This window comes from Aristolochia californica, unplaced genomic scaffold (assembly GCF_029961685.1).
Source record: "Aristolochia californica isolate CCGP_79_NKW_82.1479 unplaced genomic scaffold, dmAriCali1.0.hap1 SCAF_15, whole genome shotgun sequence".
Classification (NCBI taxonomy): Eukaryota; Viridiplantae; Streptophyta; class Magnoliopsida; order Piperales; family Aristolochiaceae; genus Aristolochia; species Aristolochia californica.
In genome coordinates, this window is record NW_027181826.1 from 5,115,269 (window position 1) to 5,134,351 (window position 19,083).

Sequence of the window (19,083 nt, forward strand, 5' to 3'; positions counted from 1 at the left end):
CCCTAAGCGCTGTATCGTATGAGCTGTTCCAATAAGAAAGAAAAACAGGATTTTGTTTTGTTTCTCTGTTTATCGCCATGGCTGCTCTCCCGATGGTCGGTTGCTCCGGCATGTTCTTGGCCATGTCGCCGTGGACGGTGCGCCTTGCCCCTAATGAAGTGCGCGTGGTGAAGGTCCAGTGTGCCGCGTCCAAGCAGGCTACCACTGGAAAACGTGAGCCTCGTGGTATAATGAAGCCCAGGCCTGTTTCTGCGGAGATGCAAGCGCTGGTTGGCGTGCCTGAGATACCACGAACCCAGGCACTCAAGCAGATTTGGGCTTACATTAAGGAGCACAATCTTCAGGTCTCTGTTTCTACTTGTACTGGCTATATTTTACCCTTTGTCCCTCAGTTGATATTGTTCTGTGGTTGACTGCCGTTGTTTGTTGATGAAGCTTAGTGTATATTTTACTTTTCAAGAGAGGGGAATGCTTTTATGTTTTGAAGTTAGTGGTGGGTTAGGGAAATACTTTTGAATATCTCAAATGCTAAGCGTATTAATTAATGCTGAATGAAGAAGGTTTCTCGTCCATAGAAAAGTGGATAATCGCACATAATATATCTTTTTTTATTGTTTACTGACTGCTGGCTGTTGGTTTATTTACTGTTATGCTTTGTATGTGCAGCTGTTATGCAGATTAATGCCGTTTTACATTTGGGCATTGTGCGCATTTATTCATATAGTGTCCTTCCAAAAATAGTAAAAGAATTGCATCAATTCATGGTTGAGGATGGGTTGATTCGGTTTGGCGTTCATCATGCTTTGGACTGTTTGTTTGGCCCTTGTGATTCATTAAAGCGTCATATATCTACTTCAAGGAGTGTTAATTTTTTACTGCATATGACCCTTTTAGTTGTATCCACTTGATACGTTTTTCAAAATCCTCCCGTGGAATTTTTCTTTAATATTACCATGATATATTTATTGCTGTTGATGTAGTATTTTTTTATCATCTTTATCATCATAAAAAATTTTAAGTAGACGACTTTGCTTAAAAGAAAGAAATACATGCTTTGAGGTGCTTTTTTTTTTTTCAAAAAGTAAGTGCTTATTATTTTAGTATCGGATGAATTGAATTTTCAAGTTCTTTCTCTCGCTTATTTTTCAGATTCCCGAATTTGCTCGAAATAGTTCTCTTTATTTCAATCTGGAATAGTTCTTTTCACAGCATGGATATGTAAATATGGATTATTGAGACTGTTCTTATGACATACTTAAAAATGTTAACAGTTGGGATTGGTGAGTGTTCGAGTATTTTCTCTTGCTCATTTTCCAGATTTTTGGATTTGAGCGGAATAATTGTTGTTTCTTTATTTTGGTATTGAATATAGCATCATGTATATGCAAAAATGTGTTTTTGAGAAATTTGTATTTTTGTTTAGAGATACTAAAAAATGTTGAGAGTAATGTTGGGATTTAAATGTGGTTTCGATTTGAAGCTTGTACCAGTGGTTTTTGTTTGTTCATGTTGTTCAGAGTAATTGAGGTTGAAAGAATCACATCAGCAAAGGTAAATTTAGTTATTTCAAGCATAAGAAAAATGAAATGCAGTTTCTTGTTTGAAAATCAAGTATGCTTGATCTATTCGGTATAAATTTACTTATGGCTTTGGCAGAAATGTAGATTGGTGACTTTTCTTATGCTTCAGGAATGCTTTGAAACACTATATGATTTTATTCTTTATTATGTACACAAGGCAGTTTGCATTTTTAGTCTAAATATGTGCTCCTGGTGTTTCAATTTCCTTATCTTGCTCTAATGCACCAATAAATATGTTTTTATATGGCAGCAAGTTTACCAGGGAGGCTTATTATATGGTGGAACTGAGGAGTTCTTCTGAATTGGGAAAAGTTTGAAATATGTTTTATATCTTTCTTAGGTTCCTGTTGCATGAAATTTTCTTTGAAATACTAATTTTTAGAGTTTGTTACAATAGAATTGGATTATTCAGAAAAATATTGTGTGTAATGAAAAAATGTCTTATCCACTTTTCTTCAAAAAAATCTCTTGGATATTTGGGGAGGTACCTTTATAATGGAGGCTCTTTTTTATTTTGATACATTTTCATATGCTTAAGAGCATTGTTTGTTCAAATTTTATGAGTATATTGTGGTAATATCCTCTATGTACACTGAGAGTCATCTTGCAGGTTTTTAATTATTTGTAATTCAGATGTTGAGTAGTCTAATCTGTTATATCCTAATGTGACTCTTCAATAGCTTTGCGTCACTCTTGAAGCATGTAATTTCTACTTGTCGTAGTAATAGTAACTGTGGCTTCATATGACAGTATCAGTTCAATTATTCAATCTTTTAATGTGATCTTTAGGAATGATATTAGGTTGACAAACTTGTTTTCATAATAGTAACCTTGGCTTGATTTGACAATTTCAGTTGAATTATTCAATCGTTGAATGTGAGCTTTAGGATCTGTTTTAGGTTATCCGTTATGAGTTTCACATTGTATTATCAGTTGCTATGTGAATAGTATTACTTTTTACTGTTGCTTCGATCTGTTCAATTCTGCTATAATGAGACATGGCAGAACACAATGATGTATAAAGCAAAAATTTGAAGAATACTGATTGTGTTCATAAAGTTTTTCAACTTCTTTGAGCTGCCCAATGAAGCAATGCTAATTCATGTCCTTGAATAGTTGGCTTTACTCCTTGATGTAGTTGGCTTCTGCAATGCCTTGCAGCATGGATCAAGGAAAACATTTCCATGAGCGTCTTTGCTTTTCTGTTCCCTGTCAATATTCATTTACTTTTATAACATTTATATGTGTTGACATATATTAATTAAGTACGGTATGATATTCAAGAAGTAATACATGTTCATGTATTTTGCCAAAACCTGAAATCAAATAATATAACTTGACCTCTGTAATGAAGAAGGTTAGTCTGGTACCTGAAGGACTTTCCCCTTCTGCATTCTTCCTCCTATTGCGTTAATCCTGTATTCTTTATTAATTGGTGCACTGGTTTCTTAGAGTTGCCGGGCAGTCCTTTCGAACAATTGTTGCAATGTTGATTTGTAATTCTGTTTTTATGTTGTTACTGAAACAGGATCCAGAAAACAAAAAGATCATTGTGTGTGATGAGAAGTTGAAGAAGATTTTTGGTGGGAAAGATCGTGTTGGTTTCCTTGAGATCTCAGGGCTTCTCAATCCACACTTCCGGTGAGGATTTTCCAGTGAAAACTTAGCTGAAGTACAAGGAGGGCATATACAATCTGATGAAGTTTTTTGTAAAGACGGGCAAGTTTTCAGTCGATCATATTAACAATAGATGCTGTTATCATTAGAGATGCCCCACTCCAGCCTCTGAGCCCCCTTATGTTTGCTCAGTTTTGCTGTTGACTTCCCCTAATTTACATGGAAATGAAAGATTTTGTGTGGCATAGTTAAATCTTTTATTTTGGTTGTGTATGTTTGAAGCCCAATGCGGTTCTTTTCTTATTTTAGTTTCTAGTTAGTGTAGTTCATATATATTGAATTGTTTCTGAAGGGCATTGGGGGAAGCTGTTTCAGAACATGTAGTAGATGTTCTTGTAGCACAATGAACAAGTGGCAGAATTGCAGAAAGGATTTTGAAACTTTGCATGAAATATTTAAAGTCGGTTAGCGTTTCCTTTCAGGAAATAATGAAAATTGGAACATTGATGTCTCTTGTAAAAATCAAGATTTGGGTGAGCGAAAAGGAGAAAAATGAGAGAAACGGACAAAAGAGAATAAGAACTTTTTGAAGAGCATGAATGGTGTTTTTGGGAATTGGGTATGAATTCCTAGATTTTTTGAATAAGTATTTTGAGTTATAAATTATAAAATTACCTTTACATATTTAATAAACATTAATCTCTTTATATCTCTCTAATTATATATCCTATGTATATGAAAATCTAACCATTGATATTATTTAACATGTAGAACAAAATTATTTAAAAAAATTAGCCATTGAAGTGGTAAATTTACCAAAATATCTTTGGATGTATTTTCTAATACTCCCCCTCAAGTTTGAGTGTATATATCCAGGAGTCTTAGTTTGTTATTGAATGATATAAATTTTTGCCAAGGGCTTTGGTGAAGACATCTCCCAATTGATCTTCAACAAATTGAGTTACTACCTTTTTTTTCATCAACGCATTTCGAATGAAGTGATAATTCATTTCTATATGTTTAGTCCTCTCATAGAAAACTGGGTTATTCGCAATAAAGATCTTAGCCTGATTATCATAAAACATGTTTATTGGCTTATCCTGGTTGAAACCTAACTCTCGTGAGGCTGACTTGATCCACATCAACTTACTAACTGTGTGAGCCATCGCCGTGTATTCAGCTTCTACACTAGATCGGTCTACAATATTCTGCTTTTTTACTTCACTAACATACCAATATTTTTCCTAGAAAGACACAATATCTAAAGGTTGATTTTCTGTCCAGTTTGGAACGTAGTCTGCATCAAAGAAAACTTCTAAAGAAAATATTTTTTCTTGGTGCTCCTTTTAAATACCTCAAAATTCTTAGTGTACCTTCTAAGTGTACTTTTCGAGGACGTTCTATAAGTTGGCTCACTACACTTACTGTAAAAGAAATGTCAAGTTTAGTAACTGTTGCATAAATTAACTTTCTCACTAACCTCCAATATTGTGTTATGTCATTTAATTCATCACTCTGCTCATCAAGGAGATTATGTCCCACTTTCCTAGCGGTATCAGCTGTCCTAGCTCCCAACAAACCATATTCTTGAAGCATATCTATGACATACTTACGTTGTATCATCACAACGCCTTCTTTACTTTTTGCCAATTCAATACCCATTACAATGGTCCTAAGTCTTTAGTTTAAAAATGTGCAGACAAATGAGACTTGGTATCTTCTATACTAGAAATATTATGTTATGGACTCAATAATACTGAGTCATCTACTTTACTTTTATTATTTATATTGCTTTTAATTTCGAATTTTATTGATTTGTAATAAGGCTTAAAGGTAGGGGTACAACTTGGTCCCTCGCCATGGATCTAGTAACTCAGCGAAATACTTTTTTAACTTAGGTAAATCGTATCCCCTGTTTTTGCCGTGAAATACCTTGTTTCGCCGTGAAGGGACCCTGTTTCGCCGTGACGGAAGAAGAGTTCTTCTTCCCGGACAGGGTTCGATTCTCTTCCTTCGTCTTCCGTTTTCGGTTCCGTGAATGAAGCAAGCCTCTTGCCGTCACGATGAGCAGCAATTCCTCCGCCCTCGTCGCGGCTGAAGAAGGGGTTCACGCAACCCTTCTTCCTCCTTAGTTCCGTGAAACACCAGGTTTCTCTCCACCCCGTCAGGTAGAGATTTCCGATTCTCTTCCCTTCTCAACCTTCCCAACCCACTCACACAAGCTCTAACGCCGAAGGAAAGGTTCACGCCCAAAATCCCAGAAGTGGGAGCTCGAGGAGAACCTAGATTAACCTAATGTACTCTAGTTTAAGCTAAATCCGAACTTAGGTTTTATTTCTCCATTATTACCCCTTAAATAGGGTAATTAACATCAACATAGGTTAGGGTTAAAAAACCCAATTCTACCCCTACCTTTAAGCCTTATTACAAATCAATAAAATTCGAAATTAAAAGCAACATAAATAATAAAAGTAAAGTAGATGACTCAGTATTATTGAGTCCATAACATATTACTCCCAGATAATATAATGCCATCTACATAAGCCAAAAGTACCATAATTCCAAAGGACCTCTTCATCACAAACAAGAAGTTATGACAATTACTCCTCTAGAACCCCATCGATACTGTAACCTGGCTGAATTTTTCAAACCAAACACGTGGGCTCTACTTCAGTCCATAAATCGCCTTCTTGAGTCTGCATACTTTATGTGTTACCCCATGAGTAACATATCCTAGAGGTTACTCCATATATACCTCTTCTTCCAAATCACCATATAAGAAGACTTTTTGAATGACCAATTGACATAGGGATCACCCTTGATTCACTACAACTGAGAGCAAAATACATATAGACGACAAATGAGCAACAAGCGAAAAGTTTCAAATATATTAATACCAAAGGTTTGAGTATACCCCTTTCGCACTTTATACCCCTCAATATAACCGTCTGCATTATACTTGATAGTATAAACCCAGCGACAACCAACAACTTTGGCCCCAAATTTTTATGGAGTCAGATAAGGAACAAAAAAGAATCAAACTGAAATAACGGATGTCGTGTACTTTTACCTTTCCTGACACTCTTTTTGAGTGCAATAGGAAGATATAGATCATTACCTCTAGGATCTTGAGACGAAGTAGAGTCATGGTCGAGTGAGAGAGTTGGTGGTGATAATTTTTTCTGGAGTTTATATACTTGTAATGGTTTCTCGATAGTGACAGCTTGTGATGGTCCAATAGGCTCATCAACTGGTACCGGTTCAGGTGAGACAACATGATTAAAAGGTAAAAACACAAAGGAAAATAATGGTGCATCCTCAAAGAAAGTAACATTAGCATATACAAATATTTTTCTAGTGGATGAGCAAAAATATTTGTACCTCTTCTGGTACGAGAGTACCCTAAAAATATACACTTAACTTAGTTTTCAGGGAGATAACTTATCCTTGGACGACCTAGATACATGAGCAAAACAAACACAATCAAATATGCGGGGAGAAGTAGAAAATAATGGCACATATGGTAAAAGAATCTGCATAGGAATTTTTCTTCTAACACTGACGAGGGCATTTTATGAACCAAGGAATAAGTTGTAAGAACAACATCACCCAATAAGACTTGGGCACATGCATATGAATCATCATTGTCCTAGCTACTTCCAGTAAATGGTGATTCTTACGTTCAACGACGTCATTTTGATAAGGGGTAAAGACACACTATATCTGATGAATAATTTCTTGTTCTTGACAAAATAGCTAGAGTTTATGACTCATGAACTCGATGCTACTATCAGTATGCTAGATACTAAACAATGCAGCAAACTGATTTTTATTTCATTGAAGAAAAGTTTGAATATATCGAAGGCCTCATATTTTTCCTTAATAAGGTAAATCCAACTACACCTACTAAAATCATTGATAAAGGAAATAAAATACTTATGACCAAACTAACTAGTCACATGACAAGGACCCCAGACATCTAAGTGTACCATCTCAAAATAGATGGCTGGTTTTATGAGACGAGACTGGAAATGAAATTCTGTGATGTTTGCCCAATTGGCACCACTTGCATTGAAAAGAAGAACTCGAAGGAAGGTCTTGAAAGACTTGAGTCAATTTTACTGTAGACGGATGACTTAGCCGCAAGTACCACTGTAGAAGAGAATCTACAATATGTAATGACTGAATATTATAATGTTGATGGTTCTCCAGGTAGTATAGCCCATCTATCTCACAACAGGAACCAATCGTCTTCCTCATCGTTAGATCCTTAAAAACACAATGAGTAGGATAAACCGTGAGAGAACAATTGACTTGACTAGCTGACTAACTGACAACAAATTTAGAGGAAACTTGGGAATAAAAAGAGCTGATTGAGGAGACAAAAAGGAAGCAAGAGTAACATTTCCTACTCCTTGAACAAGAGAGGTAGAACTATCTGCAAGATTAACATGTTTGACAACTCTTTTAAATCGCAAAACAATGACAACATACCTGACATGTGTTTAGAGGTTCCTTAATCAAGAACCCGGGATGGTGTCGAGTAAACATAATAAGTTTTCATACTTGAGTCAACATTGGTAGAACTAGGAACTGGGATGGAAGCATGACCTATAGATGCCAAGGTCGAGCCAACAGAGATCTGGACTATGCCCTGAGCAATTTCTTATTGTTGTTGTATCAATTGTTGCATTTCATCTGGAGCACTTGGTGTAACCGACATAGAAGAATCTAAACTCCCACTTCCACTATCAGGAGTTATAGAATTAGCCCATTCAGGCTTCCCAAACTTTACCCAATATTTGTCAGAATAATGGTTATTTCTACCACAATGAACACACTTCTTTTCTGATTTACCATCACCACATCCTCTATCTCTACCTCCAGAGGAATCTGTAGGGGCAGATGTAGTATTGGAAGCTTTAAGAGCAGTGCCTTCCATTATCTTAACTCCTTTACTTGTTCCAGGTACAATAGCCTTCTCAACCCTCATAATCCAATTAAAAGTTGTAGAGAGAATAGGAATTCATCTGAAGCTAACACCTAGGCTTTAATTAGCATCTAATTCAGCACCTTAACCATCTAGTTTTTTTGCAACAACTAGTTGATTTTGTTGTTTTCTCAACTCATTCTCATCCATAGTAAACAAATGATATACATTGACCTCCTGCCATATGCCAAGAAATGCACTATAATATTCTGTAACAGTCCGATTTCCTCTTTTCAACCCAAAAAAGTTAGTATACAACTCATAAACTCTCTCTTGCATATAAAGATTCTAGAGATAGTCACATAGCTTTTGCTATCTCACAATTCATCACTTGATTTCTAAGAGTAGAATCAATACTATTGGCAACCTAGGTCAAAACTAGATTGTCCTTTGCCTCCCAATTATCATCTGGAGGCACGGGGGGATCATCTCATATAAATTTTAACTTCTTTCTACCCTTAAGATATATTTTGACTGACTTGGCCCAATTAAGATAATTAGACCCAACTTCAACTTTTTTGAAGTAATCATGATGGTATCTTTTTCACCAAACCCAAAATTTTCTCTAACCGGGGTATACAATTCTCCTATCTCATCCATATTTTTTATATATGATCACACAATAACCAATTTAAGCTTCCATACAATTTTTCGATTTATCACCAAGGTGGGCCCCACTCACAAAATTAGGGTTAGAGAGTAGAAATAGGATATGCGCACTTCAACAATCCAAGAATCAACAATTCATAGCTATTTCAACCAATATCATGCAAAAGTAGTAGCAATTAGGGCTGACAAATTGATGATGCAAGCATCCAACATTGGATTGGGTGGTGTAGATCTCAAAAAAACAATTAGAGCAATCAAAATGTAGAGAATCCTTCAATAATTCATAAAAAAATAGTAACCCTAAGGTTATGGCAGAGAAAGGGAGAAAAAAACTTAACTTTGATGAATTAGCATAAAAAACCTGTAGTTTTTTTTCTTCCAGCAGGTTGTCCTCTTAAAAAATGGCAAGAATCTGCAGTAGAGTGCTCCTAACAACGATCTATTGCTCTAATACTATGTAAAAATCAAGATTTGGTTGAAGGAAGAGGAGAAAATTTAAAAAAAAGGACAAAAATAGAAAAGGAGCTTTCTAAAGAAACCGAATGGTATCCTTGGGAACTGTGTATGAATTCTCAGACTCCTTAAATAAGTGTTTTGAGTTATAAATTATAAAAATACCCTTATATAATTAATAAACATTAATATCCTTATATCTCCCTAACTACACATCCTATGTACATGAAGATTTAACCACTAATATAATTTAATATGCGGAAAAATATTATATAAATAAAATTAACCACTGAAATGGTAAAATAACAAAAATACACCTGGAGGGTAAAATGACCAAAAAACCCTTGAATGGAGTAATTTCCCTGAAACGGATATCTTTCTCAAAGCTTTCTCCCGTCTACTAAAGCAATGTGATCAGCTATATGTTATGCATCTTCAAAGGGTCTGACAATCGAGAGATCCATTAACAAAAAATCCATGTACATGACTGATTGGGTGTGTATAATAGATTTCAAACATGTAATTAACCATTCGGTAGGAATTGCAAAGGTTCATTGACGAGATCAACCTCATTGTTCATATCGACAGTACAGTTATTGGTTAAAGAAAAAACTGTACTCATATAGGAAAAGAAAATTTGCCCTATTCCCCAACCCAATAGTGCTTTCTTTTGTAGAGAAAAGGAAAAGTAGAAGAATTTCTCAGTAAACCCAACCTTTCATTCCAATTATCCCCACAATAAGTTCTTCTGTTACTAAATAATCCATCCGTTCATCTCTCAACAGTTTTTTTTTATTGAACTGGCTTAGTACATGTTCTAAATTCCATGATGCAATTTCATCCTTCCATTGGATCTTATTGAAGAAATTATCACACATGAAAAAATGAATAAAAAAATCTTGAGTTTATTAGTTGAAAAAAAGGGTTATTAACATGGATAGTCATTTTAACTTGAATTTTAAGCCATTTATAACGGTTATGAACGTTTCGAGCCATTTCCAGCCAAAAGATCATCTACAAATCATTTTGAACTATCTTTCCATAATAGTGTAAAACCAACAACTAGTAGTTGTACAATTTGTTCCTCCTTGTTTGGTTTGCTGGTGGGTGGTGATGCAAGATGTTTCAACCAAGCTTGGTGCTTGATGACATATAAAGAAGACATTTACAGAGGGACAAAATTTAATGGAAGTGTCAGTTAAGAAACTAAAGGCTATGGGCATCAAGTTTCTCTTAAGCCATCTATTCTAAAGTAATCCTTCTTTTAAATGTCTAAAACATTTTCTAATCCCAGCCGCAATTTCTTGGTTTCTACCCAACCCTTTTGCCCACTTTTCCCTGCTTTAATCTTACTTTTTTACTTCTCTACTGTCTCTTTGGATTGTAATTCTCCTTCAGAGAAAGAGGAGGAAGATGACAAATGAGACACCAAATACACCAGACAGTAAATGACAGATGAAATGATTGAAATTTATTCATTCAAAGCAATGTCTAATAAACAAGAAAGACAACATGTTCCCTGTTCGGTGAATCCATTAAAGAGGCATTTGACAATTGAACTAATGCCAACTCCACCCATCATTCTCATCCATCTTAGGTTTGATTTTTGAGGATAATTGTAGCAGAATTTAGAACCGTAGTGAGGTGGAAAGCACTCTTAAAAAGCCAAAGGCGGGTAAAAAGAAGTAAACTAGTGTTGTTTCACCTAAACTGATGTGATATGACTCCCATTGTTTTCTTTATAGGAAACCTAACCTACCCAAACTATAGGCAATGGCTGGTCTTTTGTTTGTTTTACTGTATGGCTTGAGACACAAGGGAAAAGTGATGATCTCCATTCAATTCAAATGCTCCTCTCTCTGGGCTCTCCCTCCCTTCATGTTTAAATCCACAAGGGATAAGGAAAAGTGTCCTATTCCTACCCTCTCCCTCATTTACTAAATTTGCCTGACTGCCCTTGGAAGGAGTTAAGGTGCTTTTGATAAGTTTGAAATAGAAAAATATCATTTGGGACTGGGTAAAAACCACCATGAACATGATGAACATTTTTCCAATGAAAAAAAGTCGAAGGATGTGAACTAAAAGCCAATCTCAGTAGGCAAGGTTTATGATGACTTTAACTTTAAGGAGTTTGGATTTTCTGAGTCTATAGCTAGTCCTAACGGTCAATGAACCGTCTCATAGTGCGAATGTGTCTTATTCTCCCTCTCCGAAGACAAGGAAAGCAAACTGATCTCAATAATGGAAGTTTTAAGAGTTGTGCAGTTTAGTTGTAAATGAAGTAAGAATCAGGCATCAGTATATAAACTACCGACCGCCAATTATCTATAAAGCATTATATTAGCGATTTAACTCAGTTGGGATTGCAAAAGGTTAAGTCGTTACCCATTTTGTATTAGTACAAGAATTTGAGATGGGTTGGCAAGTATATTATACAAGAGGGTTTTTTTTAGGTTTTAAAAAAGGATGTTGATGTGGTGATACATTGGATAGATTAAATGTCCCTATAATCTAATTAGGTTTTGGTGATTAGAGGGGATGACTGAACATTGGATTTGCCAGTCTTATACAATTTGGTGCCAAGCACTGGTTATTCATCCGGAAAGAAGAAGAAAATTGGAACTTCTCTCAAGTCTTACCAAACTTCTACCTGTGAAAACTTATACATTACTTGATTTGTTGCAATTCCTTTGCCCGATAACAGGGCTTAACGAATTCAAATTACAAGAAACCTGGTTAACGAATCCTTTGCCAGAAATGATTGGGAGACGATTTGTAGGACCCTAGCGAGTCCCCTTCGTTTCTCCTATTTATAATCTATTAATCTTCACCATGCGCCGCTTGGTCTTGCCGTCTCCCACCGTCAAACTCCCCGTTTCTTCCTTCTTCGTCCTCCTCTTAAAACCCTAAACGGTGTAGCACTGCCTGCTCGGTTGAGGTAAGAATCTGGGGGTGGTCATGGAAGGGGGAAGGAAGTCTAGGAGCAGGAAGAACAAACAGAGGGTGTCCTATGATTTGCTGCCGTGTGATGCACCTTCTTGCTTCTTCTGCACCATGAAAGAATCTGACCCATCTTTGAGGAGAGCCCGGATTGCGAAGTGCTTTCAGGAGATGCCCCGTAGGGACGAGGAGGAACATGTTCTGGTGTTGAGTGGATTGTGGAACATCGCCATGACCCAGCCGGATGATCCCGAGTTTCCCACTCTGGGTATATTTGGATGCATGGGTAAGCTGATTCTGAGAGGTGTTAACGACAAAGATTGGATTGGTAGAGATCAGAACGTGTATATTCCTTACTATGCTGCACATATCATTGGTTCCTATACCATAAACAAGGTGGAGTTCGCCGAGAAGGCGGTGGAGGCCGGCGTAGTTCCGCCGCTGATGGAGCTTTTAAGAGGAAAATTGAGCTGGGTCGAGCAGCGAGTTGCAGTTCGAGCACTCAGCCATCTGGCGAGTTACGACCCAACGATGAGATCGATGTTCGAATATGAGAAGGAGATTGTAGAATTGTGTACGCAGTTGGCCACGACATGCCTAAATGTGGTTTACAGTAGGTTCGTAGGTGTCAGGGATCCGAAGAAGAGATTGAAGTATCAGTGCGATCTGCTGACCAGAGGGCTGGGAGGAGCGGAGATGGAGAACAGGAAGGCGGAGGAATGGGCCAGCCAGCTCCAATGCTGGTCCCTCTATACACTCAACTGCTTCGCTTCAAAAGAGAGGTCCTTAAATTTGATTTGCAGAGAAGGGTTTCTGAAGGATTTGTGTAAGATGTGGGGAGGGCTGATAAACGATACTTCTCCAGCTGGAGTCGGCCTTTTGAGGATTCTTTGTTACAGTAAAGAAGGGAGGAAATGTGTTGCAGACTGTAAGGAAGTTGTAAGGAGTCTCTGCAACCTCTCCAGGTCTTCCGATGATTGGCAATACGTGGGCATTGATTCCCTTCTTCTCCTCATACAAGACCCAGTTGCCAGGTTCAAGGTAATGGAGCTTGCTGCCGCGGTTCTTGCAGATCTGGTGGAGCTTAGAGACCTCAGAGGGAGAAAAAATATAGGAGATGCGATAACTAGAGCTCTTCTGCTAGATTACACTGACAGAAAATCTAAGTCTAAAATGTGCAAAGAAGTGGAAGAAGCATTGGAGGTGGTGAGGGATATCAAGGTTGGAAGGAGGAAAAAAGAGAAGGAAATGTCCAAGCAAGATTTACAGGAAAGGAGGGTGTTGGTATGCTTCAAGAAACAGAAAGGAAACGAGAGGTTCTGGTGCGGAGACGTGGAAGTAGCAGTGGTGTACTACTCTGAAGCTCTGGATTTGTGTCCCCTGAAGATGACAAAGGAGAGAATTGTCCTGTACAGCAATAGAGCCCAGTGTCATTTGTTTCTCAAAGATGCCGCGGCAGCCATAAGCGACACCACTCGAGCTCTCTGTCTATCCAGTCCGCCGAATTCTCACGAGAAGAGCCTGTGGAGAAGATCGCAAGCGTATGATATGATGGGGTTGGCGAAGGAGAGCTTGATGGACTGCATTATGTTTGTTAATGGGCGATTTTTGTCGAAGGGGATGAAGCAAATTAAAGTGCCTTACTACGCGGCTCGAATGCTCAATAAACAGATGAACGCTACTTGGCTTTTTGCAGCGGCGTTGTCCCAGAAATCATCCGGCAAAGAGATTGAAGATGAGAACAATGAAAGCTGTACTAGAACAGAAAAAGAGATGGCAATGGCGATGAAGAAGACGGCCAGTAAGTTCCCAAACTCGCCATGAATCCTCCATTTTCGTCTCTAATATAATACCCTTAAACTTTTTCAATTCAATCAACTCAAAGAAACCCAGAAATGTAACTTCTCAGAAGATCAAATTCATATCCCAAAGACTAATCAAACTTCTACTAAATCGGCATTCCTATGCCTATAATTTTCAAATTCAACCATCGCTTAAAAGTGTCAAACTTTTGCTCAACTTTTTCAAGTGAATTTAGGCTAACATGAGGCCATATCCAATGACTGAGTTAGTGGAAGCCCATGCAGATTTCAAAACCGCCTCTTCTTTCTCACTGTATTCTATTGTTTTGCAAACCTTTCAGGCTTCTGCTCCGTTCTCGAAGAGTTCTCGTCCAGTAAAGGGAAGAGAAGAGCGGAGACCCCCAGCAGGAGAAAGAATTAAACCAGGCGTTCTTCAGCCATAAAAACAACAGGGCAAACATCGACATGCCGCAGTCACGATATTCAAACTGGGCAAAGGATGAGGAGGATGGTATTTTAAAATCTTCCGTACCCCATTACTCATTGCAAGTGCGCTTCCATGTAAAAATTTTGATATTGGAAAGAAGAACAGATTTCGGGGGAATTTGATTCGATTCTTTAACGGGGGTGTTTTGTGGAAATCGTGGATTATGTTCTGGCAGGCCAGGCAGAAGAGAAGCCTCTCCTTAAAAGCTTGGCAGGACCACCTATATGTATTCTCTTAAGTGAACAAAAGGCTGTAATCTTCAAAAGGGATGGTGGAAAAGCTTAAACTACAGTCGAAAAGTAAGCGGGGTTTCGTACTGTTTCCTCGCTAGAACCCTGAGCTTCTTACTATGCTTGGAAAGCCACAAATAGTTTGTTTTTTCTTCCACTTGGGTCTTCTCTATTTAGGGAGACTGATAATATATTGCTCAGATCGCCCACCAAGAAATGCACCTTTCCTGTACCAGTACACGTTTCAGTGGACTGTAGAGTTCCAGACGCTGAGAAGAAAGACAGCTGGGGGAAGGTGAGAGTGAAAAATCATGGAATTAGATTGTCCAGATCTTCTCTACTTATCCCTTTAATTTTTTTACGTTTGTTGGTAGTTGATTACGTGTTTGTTACCTTTCTCTTTGTTTTGGTCCAAGTTATGGGTAAGAGGTCCCCCTTACCAATGAACTGGGTTCTTGAGAAAGCCTTTTGTGTCAGCATTACCCAAAGCAATCTCAAAAGTTCAAAATGACAAAGGTTTGGATCTTTATATTGTTCGATTTATACACTGATGTTTTTTTAACTTTTTCTTTCACTTGGCCAAGTGAGGATGGGACAACTTTCTATTTTTCTTTCTTCTTCTTTTCTTCTTCTTCTTCTTCTTCTCTTCTTCATCTTTGGGGGTAATTTTTGGCCTCTATCATTCTACCTCTCGTGAGTATCAACCTTGTCCTCAAGGTTGAAAGTCGAAGAATCATAAAAGGAATCACCCTTGATTGATCAATCACGCTTTATATTTATTGCTTGTGCACTTTATGGTAAATCAATCATTAGTAGATAGTGATTGATCATTCCAGTGCCAGTTTACTAAGTGTGATTTCATAGCATGATTAATTTCGATCCTAAGTGATTCTAACATGTTTAAAACTTAGATATACATCGGTGAAACATGTTATGAATGCAAGTTGTCCTAAAAGGCCAAAAACTTCTATCATACCTTAAGTTTGAAGAGTTGGGCTGCTCTCTTACATAGATTGAGTTCTTGAGATTATATGGACTTCTTAAACTCTAATCTTCAATTCTTCACTTCTTCTGTTGTGGCTGCTTCTTCAAAATGACTTTGACAAACATGTGAAGCTTGAGGTCTTGAGATACTTTTTGTCAACTCTTTACATAGACCTTAATTTTTGTGTCTCTTGAAGAAAATGCATCTGAAATGTTAAACTTATAATTGTTAGATCAATTAATTTTTGTTATCATCAAAATCTAGATGAGAGTCAACTATCGGTCAACATAGGTGCACTTGGTCCTGCTACCATGATAATGAACTTTTATATATCTTACTTGTACTTCTAAATGAGTACCACCAATTGCAACCTCATAAACACAAAAATATCACTAATATTTAGGATTTCTCTTCATGTAAACTGAGATTTCATCAAATGATAAATCAAGTTTGATATTTTTTTGTGACCATGATACAATTGCCATAATACAATATAGAGATGATGTCTTATCGTCTCTCTAGACTGTTGAAACCATCATGGGACTACCCTATTTCTTTTATTATGGGAGATTACTATTGTGAAAAAGGTAATTGTTTTCTTAGCCAATAGGCCCCTAGTGTCTTTCAACGAACCTCTATGCTTAAATATTTTTAAAAACTTATATAAACATTTCAATGAACTTGCAAGATATCAATGCATGTTGCCTAGTGCCCCTTCAATTTTCGTAGTGCATGGTAACTACAATGCCCAGTTTGCCTCGGGTGTTGGAAAACGCAACTGAGCCCCACCTCGCCATGCTTGCACCGAGGTTGATTTCTCAATGTCATCTTTGCACCATAGCCCCACCTCGAAACCCCATTCTGACCCTAGCCCACAATAGCCCACCATCACCTTGCCCTACCTCGTGTCATGTAGTTGTAAACACTTAAAATCATATATAAGATAAGAAAATAATAAGATAAAAATATTCAATTAAAATGACTACCTTGCTATCACTCCATCAAAACCTTTTGTAACTTGGAAAAATGCTAACATTTAAAAATAATTACATTATTACCAATAAAAGTATGTCATTAATCCAAAAAGATTTTTTTGTCAAATCAAGTAGTTCATCTGACAAATCATATAGTTCTAATTTTCAACCAGATATATAATGTTGAAGTTTGCAAGAGAGTATTGGGAGATATAGGGTTCACAAAATTTTCTCCCCTTTTTATAACTTAAGCAATAATTAAAAATTAAATTCATGTCCCCACGACCCATAAACTCTAGGAATCTATTTACTATAAGAAAAATATTTTCCAAGAAATTTAAAAACTAAATTAACTCAAGATAATCACTTCTAATATTCTCCCTCAAGTTGGAACATATAGCTTTAGTGTGTCACAAAATATCTTAGAGATTCCCACTCTGATCATAAGAAAAAAAAATCAAAAATTGATCTTCAACACAAGATCCTAAGAATCTATGTCTTGTCATTGCATTTTGGGTTCTATATGGCCTTTGGATTTTAAACTTACTCCTGTCAGATAATTCTTATACTTAACTACATCAACACTTGTACTATTCTCTTTTACTCACTCAAGCTGGAGAATAGTTGTCAATAGTTCCTGTCTTGAACATAATAGAAATTCTATTGACATTCATATTCTTCAATGTCCCCTTAAATAGCTGACCACCCTGAGATCTCCAAAAAGATAAAATAGGCATAAAAAATATTAGTGAAGAGAACGACTCTAACAACCCTAATTGGAGGGCAGAATCCAAGGAAAAAGGTAGAAGAAATATGGGTTACACATAAAAAATCAAAATCAACTGTATCAAATATAAATACTAATTGCTAAGTAGAAAAGCCAGTCACTCAAGGATGACAATAGAAAATTCTTTAAGAAGAAAATATCTATATATAGTAAAATAAGAAGACCAACACAATTAAAAGGATTGACATGATCAATTATTAAAACATGAGCAATTTTCACAAGGTAAAGTTCGAACCACATACACTAGTTATTAACAAAAATAGGGAGTTCTAAAATAAAATAAAATGAATTGATCTATTGAAAGAGACAAAGTCGACCTTCCAACATTGAGATGGCATGGGTGATAGTTAGAAACACGATTACCCAAAAGAACATATAAAACTTATGGGAAAACAATAAGAAACATCAATAACAGAAGCACCACAATAAAAAAACCATTAAAACTTATAAAAATTGACCACATAACCAATTGAATATTGACCGTGCAATTGACTAAAAATCAACCACCAATTTGGAAGATTTGACCAACACACCACAAAATTGATCAGATTGCACCGCTACTTCAAAGTCCTTTGTCTACATGACTGCCTAAAACACAAATCATCTTTGTTGTTTTATTTGCTAAAGTGCCTCACTCTCTTCTCCTATTAGATTAAGGTCTCAAGATCCTTCTTTAACCCTAATTTTGACGATAACAAATCAAGAAAATTAATCATGGTATGTAAGTTTAAATTTTTGAGAATTCAAAAGGTAATTTTTGTTGGATTTAGGATCACTTTTCCAATATTCCGAGCAAGAGAAGAGAGAAAGAAGAAGAAGAAAAGGGGAAGAAAGCTCTCAAGTAGAGTGAAGAGAAGAAGAGAAGAAAGATGTGCACCATGCAAACAGAGAGAGATTTACTCAAGAAAGAATTGTAGAACTTGATTAATTCCGAATTACAACACTTCTATTTATAGTAGAAGAAGTGATAGAGTCCATATACAATTAACCTTTAAGTCTCCTAATTACATTCCAACTCTAACTCTCTAAGATAAGTCTATCAAGAAAAGATAACACAATCTACTAGTGGTCTAATATAACTTGAATTGTAACTCTTCTTCAATCACGTGGACATAAGAGAGGAGGCTGACTCATGGTCTTATCTTTGTGGGTCCCACATGATCTTCCAGCTCATATTGATAAGATATCAGCTCGTGGTATCTTTGTGGGTCCCACATGATCTTCCAGCTCATATTGATAAGATATCAGCTCGTGGTATCTTTGTGGGTCCCACATGATCTTCCAGCTCATATTGATAAGATACCAACTCGTGGTATCTTTGTGGGTCCCACTTGATCTCCATGTCTTCGAACTTATTCCAACTTGTGCCTCTTATCTCTTAACTCGTGCTAGCTTGGGTGAGGACTCTTCTTGGCATCCCACGTCCTCATGGTGGGTCCCACCAACTCGTGAACCATGGTGGGTCCCACATTGTAACATTTTCCCTCAATCTGGGGATGAGAAAATATCATAGATGCCCAACTTGCTACAGATGGTAGACATAATCTTGTGAGTGACCGGCTTGGTGAGAGTATCTGCAACTTGACTTTGTGATGATATATGCTTTAGAGATAAAAGACCCGCTTGGAA

At 36.9% G+C, this 19,083-nt stretch overlaps 2 protein-coding genes across 2 annotated transcripts; both read left to right on the forward strand.

Annotated features, from left to right (window-relative positions):
- Positions 1 to 3,672, forward strand: LOC137951763 (protein TRI1-like). The gene is made up of 2 exons (XM_068798655.1): positions 1 to 344; positions 3,109 to 3,672. Exons 1-2 carry the CDS (start codon positions 78 to 80, stop codon positions 3,223 to 3,225), a joined length of 384 nt encoding a protein of 127 aa, XP_068654756.1. The 5' UTR covers positions 1 to 77; the 3' UTR covers positions 3,226 to 3,672.
- Positions 3,673 to 12,240: 8,568 nt separating this feature from the next.
- On the forward strand, positions 12,241 to 14,412 carry LOC137951132 (uncharacterized). The gene is made up of 2 exons (XM_068797732.1): positions 12,241 to 13,990; positions 14,333 to 14,412. The coding sequence occupies exons 1-2, from the start codon at positions 12,304 to 12,306 to the stop codon at positions 14,410 to 14,412; spliced, it is 1,767 nt and encodes a 588-aa protein (XP_068653833.1). The 5' UTR covers positions 12,241 to 12,303.
- Positions 14,413 to 19,083: the final 4,671 nt, after the last annotated feature.